The following is a 14,905-nucleotide window of genomic DNA, read 5'->3' on the forward strand; positions in this document are numbered from 1 at the left end:
AGAAACTAGTAACCAGTCTGGTCTATAGCCGAGCGGGGGATCCAACCCTCCGTGGCGCGCGAGCGTCTTCGGGCGCCCGCGTTCAAACCTCTAGTCTGGGCCTTTTCGGTCGGATTGCGTTGCCTCGCCTGTACCCCCGCCACCCCTGAGTTGTTGCCCCGCGGCCTGTTCCGAGCATTTACGGACCTGACGACGGGGTGCGCTCGCGGCTCGCGTCTGGCACCAACGGGATGCGCCCGCCATTCAGAACCTGAAAACCTAGTGCGGTGCGGCGGCCTCGTCCTGGCTGTCCGCCGTGCGCCTCCGGGTACTCAACTCTCTTAACTTTCTGCAAGTGTTTTTGATTAAAAAAGAACAGCAACTACAATTTTAGACGGAGCTCCATAATGACTAGTGCTATTTTTAGAACATGTCTTGCGGCGACTCACGTGGTCCCTGCTGGCGACAGGGTGCCCGCGGGCACCGTGTTGGCTACCTCTGCCCTACATGGTTGGAATGAAGATTCGGGTGTCTGATAGACGGGGCTGGATGTGGAGCTTTGTCTGGAGAGGCCCACTGTGAGGAGATGGGTTAAAAAGTAAGAGGGAGAAGATAAACCTTCACCTCGGGTCTTTTCAAGTTGACCAGAGCCGGTGTAAATGCTCCTGGCCCCATGTGCTGCACTCAATGTATGCACGAGGTCCCTGGTGGCTAGCTTATGCTTGGAGCCCTTTAGGTGCCGAGGAGCTAGTGGTCCGCTCACTCTTTAAACATCAAGGGGCCCTCACATTGTAACCGCTGAGGGGTCTGGGGGGCCTTAGTGGTTGGCTCACCCTATAAGGACAAAAGGGCCTAGTAGTCAGCCTGCGTTATATGCGCTCTCAGGGCCATGGCACTCAACTTCCTCCAGACGTCTTACGCTTGAGGCTTGGAGTCCACCTGGCAGTCCGAGGCCCTGGAGCACTGGCCCGTGGCCTGGTCCATAATCCAGTCGTGCTCTAGTACATAAGGTAGTATGTTACAGAACCGCTACAATGTCAGAGCTGTTGGAAGTTTGGAAAGATTGACCTCTGAATTTATACATCCTAAGCATTAGTTAGAAAAAAAACATGCTACTCAGTGTCTTCCTCAATGATACTTCATCAAGTGGACTGTGGGAGCAATAGGGACCAGGGATCAAACCACCAACCTTGTGGTCAAAAGTCAACCCACTCTACCCACTAGCCACAGCCAGCCCATATTTTTGCCACATGTGGTGAATGTGGGGGAAATGAACATGAAGACTGTGAGAAAGAACCAGAGTGCCATGTTTGCAAAGGTAATCATGCAGCATGGGAGGCTAACTGTCCAAAGAGAGTATGGACAAAGAAATAATCAGGGTTGGATGTACGCATGTGGAAGTCTGCAAAGACCTTGTATGGTGTGAGACAGGAAGCCAAGGAGGGCAAGTCAGTCAGGAAGCATAAGGAATTTTGCTTTTGTACGGGTAAGCTTTTGACCTTGTGGCAATGGTAATTAACTGTTCTGTTGGAGCAGAAGGAAAATCTGAGAAAACTGACATAATTATAGACGCAGCAAGAAGATTTCTGGGTGTTGTGGGAGGTTCTGTTGAAGGTAGAGCAGTAGCTGAGAGAAGCTGTTAGGCTGGGAAATAGAGACTTTGGAGCAGAGTGGGGAATGGGTGGGAGGGAGTTATTATTGTTTTATTTAGTAAGTGGAGAGTTAATTTAAATCCAGCAGTTAAAGGTTTAAGGTTCAAGGTTGATTTATTGTCATTGTTCAACAGGGTTGGGCAATGAAACACAGTTGTTGTCTTATTTTGCTATACAAGAAAAAAACAAAAAACTCCATTATATGGTGGAGGGTGGAGGATGAATTTAGGAGTCTCACAGCCAGAGGAAAGAAGCTGTTTTGAATCTGGTGGTACAGGTAACCGGCAGGGTGAACAGGTTGTGGCTGGGTGGGTATTGTCTTTTAATAACCTTTTAGCTCTTTGCAGGCACCCCTTGTCACCAATACCACTGATGTTCTGGGCGGTTTGAATCACCCACTGTAGAGCCCTCCTTTCCTGGGCCGTGCACATCCTATTCCAGTTTGTTTCCAGTCAGGATGCTGTCTATTGCTCCTCTGTAAAAGTTACCAAAAACTTGGCACAGACATTTTCTTAAGTTTCCTTAAGAAATAGAGCCGTTTATGAGCTTTGCTAACCAGGATGGAGATGTGTGAGGACCATGTCAGGTTCTCTGTGATGCTGATTTCAAAAAACTTAGTTGACGGTAATGCAATATTTTGAATTTGAAGAAGAAGCCTGTATTTTCATGTTGTGATAGTACTTACACTATGACATATAGGTTCATTACAACAGCTTTGAATGAAGAATTCGGACTCTCTTTTTAGTCTTGAATAGTTCGTTTTTCTGAAGTTATTAGTGGGCTCAATGAAGAGAAAAGTTACAAAATAAATGCTTTAGTCCCAGAATTGAATGGGCCGTGCTGCAATGTGATCAGGATATATTAAGCTGATCATTTAGCACACAAAAAACAACATACACAAACATTTTCAGCTAATTCAATTTTTTTTCTTTCAAACAAACTCCTGAGAAACAAACTGATATTTTGAGAAGAGTGGATCAGTGGCCCTACGAGTCAAATACAAGGCAACACTTCCATCTTGAGTTTAGAAAGCAACACTGCCAGCATTGTTTTTATTGCTGCGAGTATGAAATCATAACCAAATCATTAGATACTTTGACAAATGTAGATAAGTAAATATATGGTCAGTTATAAATAAATATTATAATAAATAGATAAATAAAAAAAATACATATTTAGCTCAGGTCATATTGTCCTTGTCTTTTACACTGTGTCTACACTTGTCTTTTACACTTGTGGGCGACTGTGGCTAAGTGGATAGCAGGGCCGTCTTTCAATCAGAGGGTTGGCGGTTCAATCTCCGGCTCTGCTAGTCGCATGTCGATGTGTCCTTGAGCAAGACACTCAAACCCAAAATTGCTCCTGTAGTTGAGCCTACGGTGTAGAAATGTGATAGACTCTGAATTGTAAGTTGCTTTGGATAAAAGTGTCTGCTAAATGACTGTAATGTAATGGATAAAAACTAAATTACCTACAAATGAATGAAAAATTGAAGGCTAAAAATAACATTGTGTAGCCTATGTTAATAAGGTATTACATGCTTCTTGAACAGCCTTAGTCTCTGAACGCTACTAGAGGGATGAACGCCATTCTTCCCAGTAGATCAGGATAGAGAATGCTGCATCATAGGATAAAGTCCTAATTTGATGTGACCCTTTCCTCTTTGACTCAAGCATTCACACTGTAATGCCACACATGCACTTGCTGACATCTGACCACATTACTTTTTATTTGGACTGAAGCTTTTAGTTTAAAAAAATATTTTAAACTAATAGATATCACCATGACACTTCACCAGTTTTGATGAATTCGGGAGAAATCTAGACTTGAATAGACAAAGTAGTAAAATAAACAACTTCATGTGTATTTTGGATGTTATTTTTCTTCTTTTACTTGTCTGAAAGAAGACATGTTATAGAAGCAAAAATAGCCCAAATATCTCAAAATTGACCAGTGCATGAAAAACAATGTTTTTGCCTGTAGAGTCTCGCCTTAATTGCATCAGGCAGTACGACTGGATGGAAGCACCTACACCCTGATTATCTGAGTTTTCAACTGGAAAAGCACTAAAGGGGCTAACAACATGACTCATGGCTTCGTTGCAATTATGTGTGAAAGTTGATAGATGAATGGTATTCAAGGCAAATTAATTGTCCGTCACTAGATGTCACTGTACGCCATGTATTGAGAGGACCAGTAACACACGGACAGAAGGCTCTATAAACCATTTACTATGATACACAAATACACTATAATCACTATATCAAGTGTTGTCGCCTGCTAATTAAATTATACTATTTGGGCAACATGTTGGACGTAGGCTACTGATTATCTCAAAACACACCAATTTAAAACCGTCCCTTTCATTAGGAACCAACTGCCATCCCTTTATCAATGAGCTACAAATAATATACCGCCATTCATTGTTGTGTAAATAGAATAATGTTTCAGCCACCTTTCCCAATCAAAAGACTTCGTTTGACGTCAGAGCTGAATGCGGTTGGCGATGCTCTTGTGCTGCCTTTCGGGGGTCCTCGTAAGGACCAAACTCCGAAGCTTCCAAATCGTGAATGCAACTTGTCAAACTTGTCCCGCAGGAAAGCCAACAATGATAACAACAAGAGCGAAAACGTGAAATGAATATAACTATTTTTTTCATTTCACAACGAAACAAGATGCATATATTTTGAACAGTGGACATCATTTCCGAACAGGTGTACGATGATTCCCCCCTGGTCATCCTGGCAAATTCTGATGGTGTTGAAAATCTCGACATTTTCTTTCAGTACGTGAAGGCAGCATCGCAGCCCCACCGCCGCGGCTGGGAGGATACAACGATTCCGATCAGGGTTGCCGTTGCCAACGATGCAATGCCTCGTTTTACAGATGAACCACCGGGCATAGGCACCCTCTGAGTGCCGCGGTCACCTCCTCGTCTTCCCCGACAGTTTGCGAGAAGCTTCAGTAGAGAGCACCCGTTGGAGCCAGGGCACCCGGTAGAGACCGGACTCGGGGGCTTTATGTTTACCGAAGCTGGAGAGGTGAGCCGAGCCGTAGAGTAACTTTAGCTTGCTACATGCTAACCCGGGCTAGCCGTGTAATATGTGAAGCACCCGTGTACCTGGGTGGCCAGCGCTTTGTTACACCGCTAAATGTATTTGTTGAGAGATTATCGCCGAGTTCGCTTTGTGAATTAGCGGGCGACATTTTAACGTGCGAGAACGGAAGCGGTTCACGCCAGTCGGCTTGTGAGCTAACGTATGTTAATCAATGAACAACGAGCTAGCCCCTGGTAGCGTGAGGCTAACGTGAGTTGTTGGTGCTACCGCTGGGCCCGTTGAACAGCGGACTTCTGGACTAGTCTGTCAAACTCCGCCGTGGTAGCCGAACAGCAGCATGTGTATGCAACTATAGGAAGCCCTTTATTACAGTTTAGGAAACTTGGTTTGTTGTTGCAGTACGCCAGGATACATTAACGCTAGCTAACGTTAGGGCAGCAGCCATCCTGTCAAAATAAGCCCAACCTGCCTCCTCTGAATATGCAGCAAGCAGGGCATTCAAGTATAACGTACATATATAATAATAATAATAATGTATAATAACATATCCAAGCATTAGTCTGCCCAATGCTTCACTGTGAGTAAGGGAGTGCGTGGGTATATTATTCATTCAAATATTACATTAAGGTGAACCAGAGAAATGTTTTCCATTGTATTTGGATGTGTTTAGTTTCGGTTTACTGGTCAACTTGTGTAACATAATAAGTGCTTATTGAAATTGTCGTAAATGGGTGTGTTTCCTATCATCTAGGAAGCTGGAGCCATGGGTTTCTCCTTCAGCCTTCGATGAACTGAACTAAGCTGGACCCGCACAACTCAGCCAACCCGCCCCGGCCTGCAGTGGGGGCCCCCCTCACCCCGTCGCCCTCTCCAGCTATGGCAGGCTTCAAGCGGGGCTACGATGGCAAGATCGCCGGCCTGTACGACCTGGACAAGACGCTGGGCCGCGGCCACTTTGCCGTGGTCAAGCTGGCGCGCCACGTCTTCACCGGGGAGAAAGTGGCGGTGAAGGTGATCGACAAGACCAAGCTTGACACCGTGGCCACGGGCCACCTCTTCCAGGAGGTCCGCTGCATGAAGCTGGTCCAGCACCCCAACATTGTGCGCCTGTATGAAGTGATAGACACCCAGACCAAGCTTTACCTCATTCTGGAGCTAGGCGACGGAGGGGATATGTTCGACTATATCATGAAACACGAGGAGGGTCTGAATGAGGAGCTGGCGAAGAAATATTTTGCCCAGATCGTCCACGCCATCTCCTACTGCCATCGGCTGCATGTGGTGCACAGGGACCTCAAGCCGGAGAATGTGGTGTTCTTCGAGAAGCAAGGGCTCGTCAAACTCACCGACTTTGGATTCAGCAACAAGTTTCAGCCGGGGAAAAAGCTGACAACTAGCTGTGGATCTCTGGCGTACTCGGCACCTGAAATCCTGCTCGGCGATGAGTATGATGCTCCAGCCGTAGGTATGCAAAACATGTAGGCTGATGAATGATGCGAAAGCAATGAAATGAGTCATGTTGTTCATTAGAAAATGGCAGAGGGATACAGCACAGCAGCTCTTTGATTCAGCCCATTTCTGAAAGTCTGGTGCCTTCAAGCTTTATGATCCATTGATTGTTTTAATTTGGATGCACCGGGCTTGTTGCCTGTGGCGCTAACTAAGTGTCCAGTCCACCTATTTAATCCCTCACCTCCCGAAAAAAGCCCGTCCCTGTGTCAGAACACGGGCTTCTGGCATCAAACCACACAGGACATCTTTATCAAAGTCCTATTAAAACCCAGCTTTTGGCACAGTGGTGTAATGAGGTCGGCAGTGTGGCTAACACCTGTTCCACACATTTTTTCATCACACCTTGCTGTAACACAATGGCTGTTAGTTTGCTCACGTGTTCGCCGCAGCTCGTTTTTGCATTTAGATCGCCTCAATCCTACGCCAGGGCTCCGTGCAACGGAACAATCAGAGCTGGACTTGTTGGGAATACCTAGCTGTGTGTTCCATTAGCATTATGCTGCTAACAGTACTTGACACTGATCGTTTTGCTGCCCGCCGTGGGCCATGTGCTACAAGGTCAGCTCTTCTAGCACTGATGTCAGTGGGTGTCCCATTGCACTAAATTAACTGGCTCATTGATTTTCTATGAGGCTTGACAGAGCACAGACAAACGGATCGCGTGTCCGTCCATTGCTGATATGATATCTCTCTCATCAGGTAGCTCAAACGACGGCAGGAACACGGGACTAAGTCCAGCTCTTGAATTGGATAACGAGATGTGCCAAGTTAAGCTTGTTTTTCGGTGTGGTTGCTCATGTGGTGTTAATCCTGGAGGGAGCCTGAAATCAGTCTCATGATTTGTTTGTGCGAATAGAAAATGCCTTCCGAGGCAGTCAACTCTGATTATTTGTTTCCCCTGTTTCGGTTAAGGTTCTCACCAACTTAATAGGTGCGGCACAGGTAATGAGGAAACTGGTTACTTTTCTCATTGACCTTTATACAGACGCACACAGACGCACACAGACGCACACATACTCGCATCATAAGAACCTCCATATTGTATGTTAGACCCGGGCGAATGAAGGAGGTCTATTGCTCTGTTGTTCAGAGGAAGTCCCCCACACTGACCCCTAGTAAGACTAGTGTTTAGTTTTGTTGATGAGCGTCTCGGACTGTGTTGAGACCTATCAACATTTCTATGGCTTGCTCTGACGGTCCCTATTTTATCTGACTGCTGAGCTCTTGATAATGTCTCAAGCCGTAAAAGCGTGTCGTGTTACTATAACAGCCAGCAAACAGGAGTTGTCATATCGATACCCGCGGCATAACCGCATGTTTTCATATGTTTGAAAACAGGACCTAAAATGTAGTTAATGTAAATGCTGGACAGCAAACGGCATTTGTTCCTTTAGGGATATTTAAATATTGCTGTTGGGGTCAGAACCTGAACCAGACAATGCTGCACGTGCGTTGGTGGGCACAGGCATCTGGCAAATGAATATGTTTTGATTGTGGAATAAAAAGTTCGACTAACCCTTCAACACAAAATTGATTCATCTGACAAAGAACCGGATGAACATGAAAAACAAAAAAATATTAATTGTGAAGTCCAGGGAGATGAACCATTCAGGCAAGGACTGTTGTATTTAGTTTAATGAAGAAATAACACAGATATTTGCCATATTGAAGTGTTTTATGCACAATTTTATGAAACCATTTAACACCGTCTTCAGAGAGGTCTTCACCGTGAAAGAAGAGGCCAAACTCCTGGTGATACGTGGTTTGCCCAACTGTTGAGGTCAGCGTCTGAAGACTAGGAGCCATCGTTTATCTTGCACCATTCTTCCCAGTAACCGTATTCCACCACGGGCTGTGCGTCGAGCCGTCACGGAGCTGTATCGCTCCCCTTTTTCCTTTCCACGAATTTCTAGCGTGCCACCATCTGTGCTGAGAGGCCGTTTGATAGCCCTAGTGCTCAGTATTATTGATGGGCACTGGATGTCTGCAGCTCACTATGCTTTATTGTGCTGAGCCGGGCTGTTTATGGGCCCAACAAGCTGCGCTCTCTGCCAGGTAGCTGCTGTGTATGTGATGCACTTAGGCACCGAGGTTCTACTTGTGGCCATGCTGTACAGCCACAGCCCTCTGCAGTTGTTGTAGTGTTGAGAGTACTCTTAGCCACTGATGGCCGTTCTCTGGTGCTATGTTGTCTGTGCTCCTCTGTGCAGCATTTTAGTTAAGTGTTGCAGAGGCATGCTGTGGTCAGAGCCATTAGCCTCGTGGGTCTGTGGCTCTGAAGATTAGTGTAATGAGATGAAAGGGCTTATTGTCTGCACTTGTCTAAGTTTGATGCAATACCTTAAAAAAATACAGATTTTTGATACCACAGGACAAAGTTTACACAACATCGAGCGCATAACATTTTATATCTTTATTAAAAGATTATAATAACAAGGCCAGTGTTCCCTACAGGATTCTGTGGCACTGTGGTGGCTGTAGGGCTGCAACTATTGATCATTTTAGTGATTGAGTATTCTACCGATTATTCCATCAGTAATCAGATCAGTACTTTTATTATTTATTATTACTAAAGAGCAATAGTTAATAAAGAAAGAAAATAAGACCAGTCTCACTAATTGGTATCCTTAGAAAAATCAACATTTTTATTGCTTACTTTGCAGACAATATTATTATCTGTCAAAACTAAACTCATTTCGGGAATTTAAGTGCCATACTACATTCTTTTTAAATAAAACATTTTCTGAAACAAAATGTTTTTTACAAATGTAAAAAATGATGTTGGACAACATAACAAGGTACACATCCTCTTATGGGCTACTCCTATAAATGTACTATACCTTTAGCTTATTGAACTATGATTATAGAAATTCAAAATGAATATTGATTTTTGTTTTCTTGTGCCCTGTGACGCTGCACGTCTCTCCTCTATACCATGCCGCTGTGGACTGATCAAATCATGTGGGATCAAATGAACTTTGCATCGAAGGTTGGAGTTAGCGGTTAAGCCGTCGGTGGGCGGACCATCGGGGGGGCATGCTCCTCTGGGAGAAGATTCTGTACATTTTTAGATGCACTTTGACAGCAGAATTAAGAGGTTAGGTCTTTGAAGAGCTATCTGCTCTAGTAGACAATGCAATCACAAACACATTGGTTGTATATGAGTGGTGATGTGGGCACTGAAGGTGTGTGTGTGTCAACCACAGACTGTAGTTAGGAAGTGGACGCAGTCGGGACGTCACCCATTGGTTAGTGAACTGCCGTTTTGAAGCCTCGAGTTGGGATGTTTTTGGCCGTCGCCATCTTGTTTGCAACCAGTGAACGGAAGTGACCACATTTGAGCAGCGGAGGAGTGACGTAGAGACGTCGTGTACGGCTCTTCCAGCTGTAGCGACCTGTCAATCTCATCGTAGCCCCGCCCTAAAGCATATTCTGCTTTATTGTCTGTCTCTAAATGGACCATCATTTACTAAATGAACATCATGCTGTATTGAAGAAGACTTGAAACTAGAGATTTACCGCACCAAAAGTGCGTAGAATGAATGTCTCAAATATTCAGAATCCATATGTATCAAACATTTTTTAACTACACTCACATTTGCAGACCAAGCCTCGGAAAGGTGTACTTTTGGTTTTCTAGTGGCTACCCGTGGGGAGCAAAGCCCCTTTTATCTCGTCTCACTTGGAGCCAAAACAGGCTTGTGTTTTTAGGTATGTTTGTAAAGATTATCAGCACAGCGTAATGGAGAACCGCATTCCTTGACCTTTTATTGCTTCTTTTTATAAATCGCACTGGAGGCGGGATAAAGTGCAGTGCAATCAATTCGATTCATTTCAGAGGGTGATGTCTTACCTTCACGTTCCAGCTGATAGCGGAGACGGGTCAAAGCTTCATTAAGGGGTTCAAAATGTCCACACACTGTAGCTGACGGAAAGCCCTACACTCACAAAAGCCTTCCTGTCTACATTGATGACCTGTCTCACCCTCCCACTGCGGATGTGTGCCTGCACCCTGCAGGGCTGCTTGGCCGGCTCTGTTGTCTGCACCACGCCGGCATCAGGAGTCCGTCTCTGGAGAGCGGCCTCCTAATTGCAGCCTTGGTTTCTGTTGCCCACTGCCAATAAGATGGGAAGAACAGTTAATCCACGCTATTGTTTGGACTGGGCCGAGAGAGGGGGGGGGGGGGGGGGAAGATGCAGAGATTACAGTCACATTAGTCCTGTGTTGACACAGACTGGCTCGCTTTGATTAGAACTCATTCGTTTGGTTCCCACCGCTGGGCCCAAGACCAGCTTCCTCATTGTCTGAACCGTTTTCCTCCTAAACAAAATGTTGGTGAATGTTTCTACTAATAGTTTGCAAGATTGCTCCTTGGGTTAATGTGTGTTGTCTTGAATCACACTTGTGAGCTCAGAATGAAACCCTTCCTGATGACGGAGTTGTGTACGATGCACCAATTGCAATTTTTCTTTACAGAATTTAAGTTTTGTACAAATCTGCCGATTCAGTTTTTTTTTTTTTTTTTTTTTTTTTTTTTGCATATTCAGATTTTTTTCCGAGAACTGGACTAACTTTCACCACCGTCCCAAATATAATATCAACCATCCCGAAGTCAGTGTAAAATCTATAAAGGTTATTTTCATAAAACACACAAGATTCTTATCATGAGTACTTTTAATGATGTATTATAATCTGTTTAGAGTTAGTGTAAATGGTTCATAATTCATCTCTAATATCTATTTATGTTGTTTGCAAACATCTCCTTCAAACAACTGGATTTATTCAAGTTTCTCACTAACACTACATTTTACTAGATTACACTTGGACACATCATGATGACTATAATTTACCTTCTCCCAATACACATTTTCTTCTGAATAGAACTTAATTACAATATAATGATATCGGTGTCTGATTAAGTTAGTTGATGCATACGGTTTTATTTTGGATAAATTGCGAGTCGCTGTCGCTGAAGAACTTCCGCACAAACCGTGTGCGAGTGTGTGAGAGAGACGTTCCTGTGCCAGCTATCGTTACTAATGTTCAGAAATGTAAATGACAGCCCCTTCTGTGCTCGTTCCTGGCGTGCCTATTACATAAAGCTCTGGTACTTTTGACTCAGATGTGTTACATGGTCAGGGTCACAGAAAGCCTTGTATGGCCCTGCTGGCTTTAGCTTCACTGCCATTAGAGAATATCCAGTGGAAACAAGAAGAGACGGAGTGTAACACTTGTATGAATGTTATCTGGCTAAGCGTCAATGTTTACTATTGTATTTCTGTCCCAGTGAGTCTGTCTACGCTCCTCGTTGGGTTGTGTTTCATGGACCCTGGTGTGGTTCACAGCCGCTGTGAATAGGAGGCTATATGATGAATGAACAGTGGTGTCCTTCTCAAGAATTTGTAGGTTAGATTGCGAGTGCAGCACATTGATGCTCCCACACCTCCGGCTGCCTTTATTTATCTCTGAGCTGCATCGCTCGGTGCCCGAGGCTTTTTATTGTGGTCGACCGGGATGGAAATATGTGCATGCTCAGACGCACACACACACACACACACACACTCACTCACTCCAGTACAACAGTCATGTACAGGTGTCAAAGAGGCATGTGTTGCATAAGTCAACATGTCAGACTGACTGAAGGTTTGTAGGAATTGTGCACAGACAAACAGGTCCGTCAGGATTTCACTAAAAGCATTTAACGACGTCTCTGTTTTGTCCCGGTACACGGCACTGTGACAGTGAACCAGTGTGCACAAAAGCAACTAAATGCAATTCAGCCGTCATTCATTTGTATTACTTATTGAAATGTAAAAAGGCCTTTGCTGCTGGTTTCCAAGTAATTGGCCAATTATTATACTTCTTTTTAGCTTCATTAGCTAATGCTAGGGGTGTAACTGTACACAAAATTCACTCTTTAGTATGTACCTCGGTTTTGGGTTCACGGTTCGATATGTTTTCGATGACTTTCAGTAGTACTTCAACAGAAGAATGTCTAAAATCAGATGTTATTTGTATATTTCCTCTACTTCTTTAAATCCACCACTTCTGACGGTACTCCATTTCCAAATATTGTTCAGAAAGTTTGACTTCGACCAGTGCGGCCCTTATTGAGTGAGTCCAGTTCTGTTGTTGGACCTTCATTCTGGGCCCTGCTGTACGGTTATCCTTCTCAATGTCCGCTCACCTTCACAGGGGCTAAGCATGTCTGCAGCCACGGACACTGCAATACACAGTTTAGTTGCTGCAATTCCCTTCATTGGCCACGATGGAAGTGGTATGAATATGTGATTAGAACTATGACTGAATAGATGGTCCAGTTTTAATTAAGTGGGCCTATGAAGTGGGTTAAACTGCAGAGGGACATGAAAGTGTGTCTGTCTGTGTCCCACTTCATCTCCGTCGGGAGAAGAAGCCCTTCAATGAAGCTGGATCTCAGGGGAGAGAGGGCTGTGGACGAGTGTTGCATGTGAATGAGGATGTGGGGATGCCAGAACACGTAGCCCACATCACGGTCTGTGTCCATTAAACCCAACGTTACTAATGACGCCAACAGCTGGCAGGCTGAGTTCGCGCCATTTCCATTTTTTTTCCCGTTTCAGTGTGGTGCTAAATCCAACTTGTTTTGCATTAGTAATGTAATGTAAAATGACTGTAATGTAATTAGTAGTGTGTGTGTGTGTGTGTGTGTAAAAGAGTGATTTACTCTGTTACTTTGCTTCTTGGTGTGTCTTCCTGCTGTAACATACAAATTTCCCCCTGGGGATGAATAAAGTACATATCTATCTATCTATTTCTAGAGCCAAGGAAGGATTGAGGCCTACTTAGGTACGGCGGCTGAGAGAGCAAATGGTCAGCTGTCAGTCAGTTTGTTGGGGATTAGTCAAAGCTTGCCATGCTCCCAAGAGAGAGAGAGACTGGTAGGAATGAATGGGGTGACAGGTGTTGAAGGTTAGGAACTAACTGCACACTGGGTTTGAGACACGAGGACATGGTCTGAGTCAAAGCTGTTGGACTTAATTTTAGGATGAGAGCCCATATTGCTAACAGGCCAATCAGTTGCACTATTTCATGAATTGGAGTAAAAAGCGTTCTTTTTTTTTTCTCTGTGTGCAACTGTTGGCATTTTTCTATATTGACTATATCTCTACTGACGTATTCTCCTACCATCATTATACATGGGTCTGAAAATGAACAACAAAACCTGGACCAGAGTGTCATTTTTGTTGTGACTTTACAAAAATCACAATGCATAAACCAATGATCCTTAATGGGCCTAAAAAACAAAAGATTAATTTGATTAAAACCATTTGAGTTCTGTTGCATCGCTGCTCTCCACTGACTGACACTGGGGGGGGGGTAACCCATGGACCGGTTGGACATGCCTGCTCTCCTTTCTTCTGGAGCACACTTCCAGTGAATTCCAAAGGCACATAAGGAACAATGCAATACATGCGATTCAATCTTTTTGTTGTTGTTGCCTGCAGTCATTCCTCTGTAGCCGCTGCACTCTAAACCGCTTTAAACCCTCTTTCAGACTCGGCCTTGGGAAGCTTAGAGTGCACTTCAAAGTCATTAACATGTGGGGGTGGGAAGGCCCTTCATGCTGCGAGGGAGCTATAAGTGATTGTGATGGGCAGCACATTTGCTTTGCTTTATACTATAGTCGAGATTAACTTGTGACCCGGCTTCGTCTCAGGGTACTAATGTCTGTTTAAGGTGAGCTTGAATGCTGGCCAGCTGGTTTTGAATCCAGGTGGAATCTAAAGTCTTGCTCCTCAAGTATCAAACGCTGCTGTGTGTGGGAAGTTAGTGCAGGTAACGTATACATTAGTAAGACATTGATGGATTTAAATGATCACTTTGTTCTGTTTGTTTTAACAGTAGGAACCCTGCTGATCGGTTACACCACTACTGCTGACTTTGAGAAGCTTGTGGGTTTGGGAAGAAGTGTAGAACAACGTGTTTATACCGGGCATTTCCTGCATAAAGAATAACGCTGAATATCTTCAACAAGGCTGTCCATTCAAACCAGATTTCCTTTTTAGTTTAGACGGTATGATTTCAATTCTTGCTGCCAAAACTACCAAAGAGGAAGAAAAAAAGTTGTTCGTCTTTGGACAGACATCTGTAGAATGTGATATTAGTTCATTACAATAGCATCCATCTGAGAATATATATATATATATATATACTGCTGAAAAAATATTGTAAATGAGGAAGTAAATTAAACTACAGAAATTAGAAAAAAAAGATAAGCTATCTTATAAAGTGTCTTGTAAAGGAGGTTTACAATTATTTACAACGATTCAATTTTTTCTATCTTTTTGATAAATGCTTATCAAACAGAAGGAGATCTTTCATCACAATCAATCTGTGTTTATATGCTGTATCTCAGTGTCTGTGGTCATAGTTCTCAGTCTCAAACTACCCGGTACACATGCACATGAACACATGGTACCACCAGGAAAAACCCTGCTTTATACTCATACCGAATACGTTTTTCTTTCTTACCATAACTCAAATGTCATACTGGCACAGGTACTGGCAAACAGCAAGCCCCTGGCCCACGTCTCAATCCATCATATCTGCTTTGTGGTAAACCAAACCCCTGAAAGCAAACGGAGGATCTGTTGCTGCCAAGTGCTGCAGGTTGTCTGTCAGTCGGCCAACTTACTGCTGCTGGAGTCTAATCTGACGCG

The 14,905-nt window shown here is 44.1% G+C and overlaps 1 protein-coding gene across 1 annotated transcript in view; it reads left to right on the plus strand.

Moving 5' to 3' along the window:
• Positions 1–4,425: 4,425 nt before the first annotated feature.
• The window catches only part of snrka (SNF related kinase a), a 42,567-nt gene continuing 32,087 nt past the window's right edge, over positions 4,426–14,905 (plus strand). The window contains exons 1-2 of the mRNA XM_031868585.1: positions 4,426–4,672; positions 5,442–6,155. Of these exons, the coding sequence (XP_031724445.1) occupies positions 5,567–6,155 (589 nt within the window). The 5' untranslated portion in view covers positions 4,426–4,672; positions 5,442–5,566. The remainder of the gene's footprint in view (positions 4,673–5,441; positions 6,156–14,905) is intronic.

This window comes from Anarrhichthys ocellatus, unplaced genomic scaffold (assembly GCF_004355925.1).
Source record: "Anarrhichthys ocellatus isolate YVR2014 unplaced genomic scaffold, GSC_Weel_1.0 scaffold43, whole genome shotgun sequence".
Lineage (NCBI taxonomy): Eukaryota > Metazoa > Chordata > Actinopteri > Perciformes > Anarhichadidae > Anarrhichthys > Anarrhichthys ocellatus.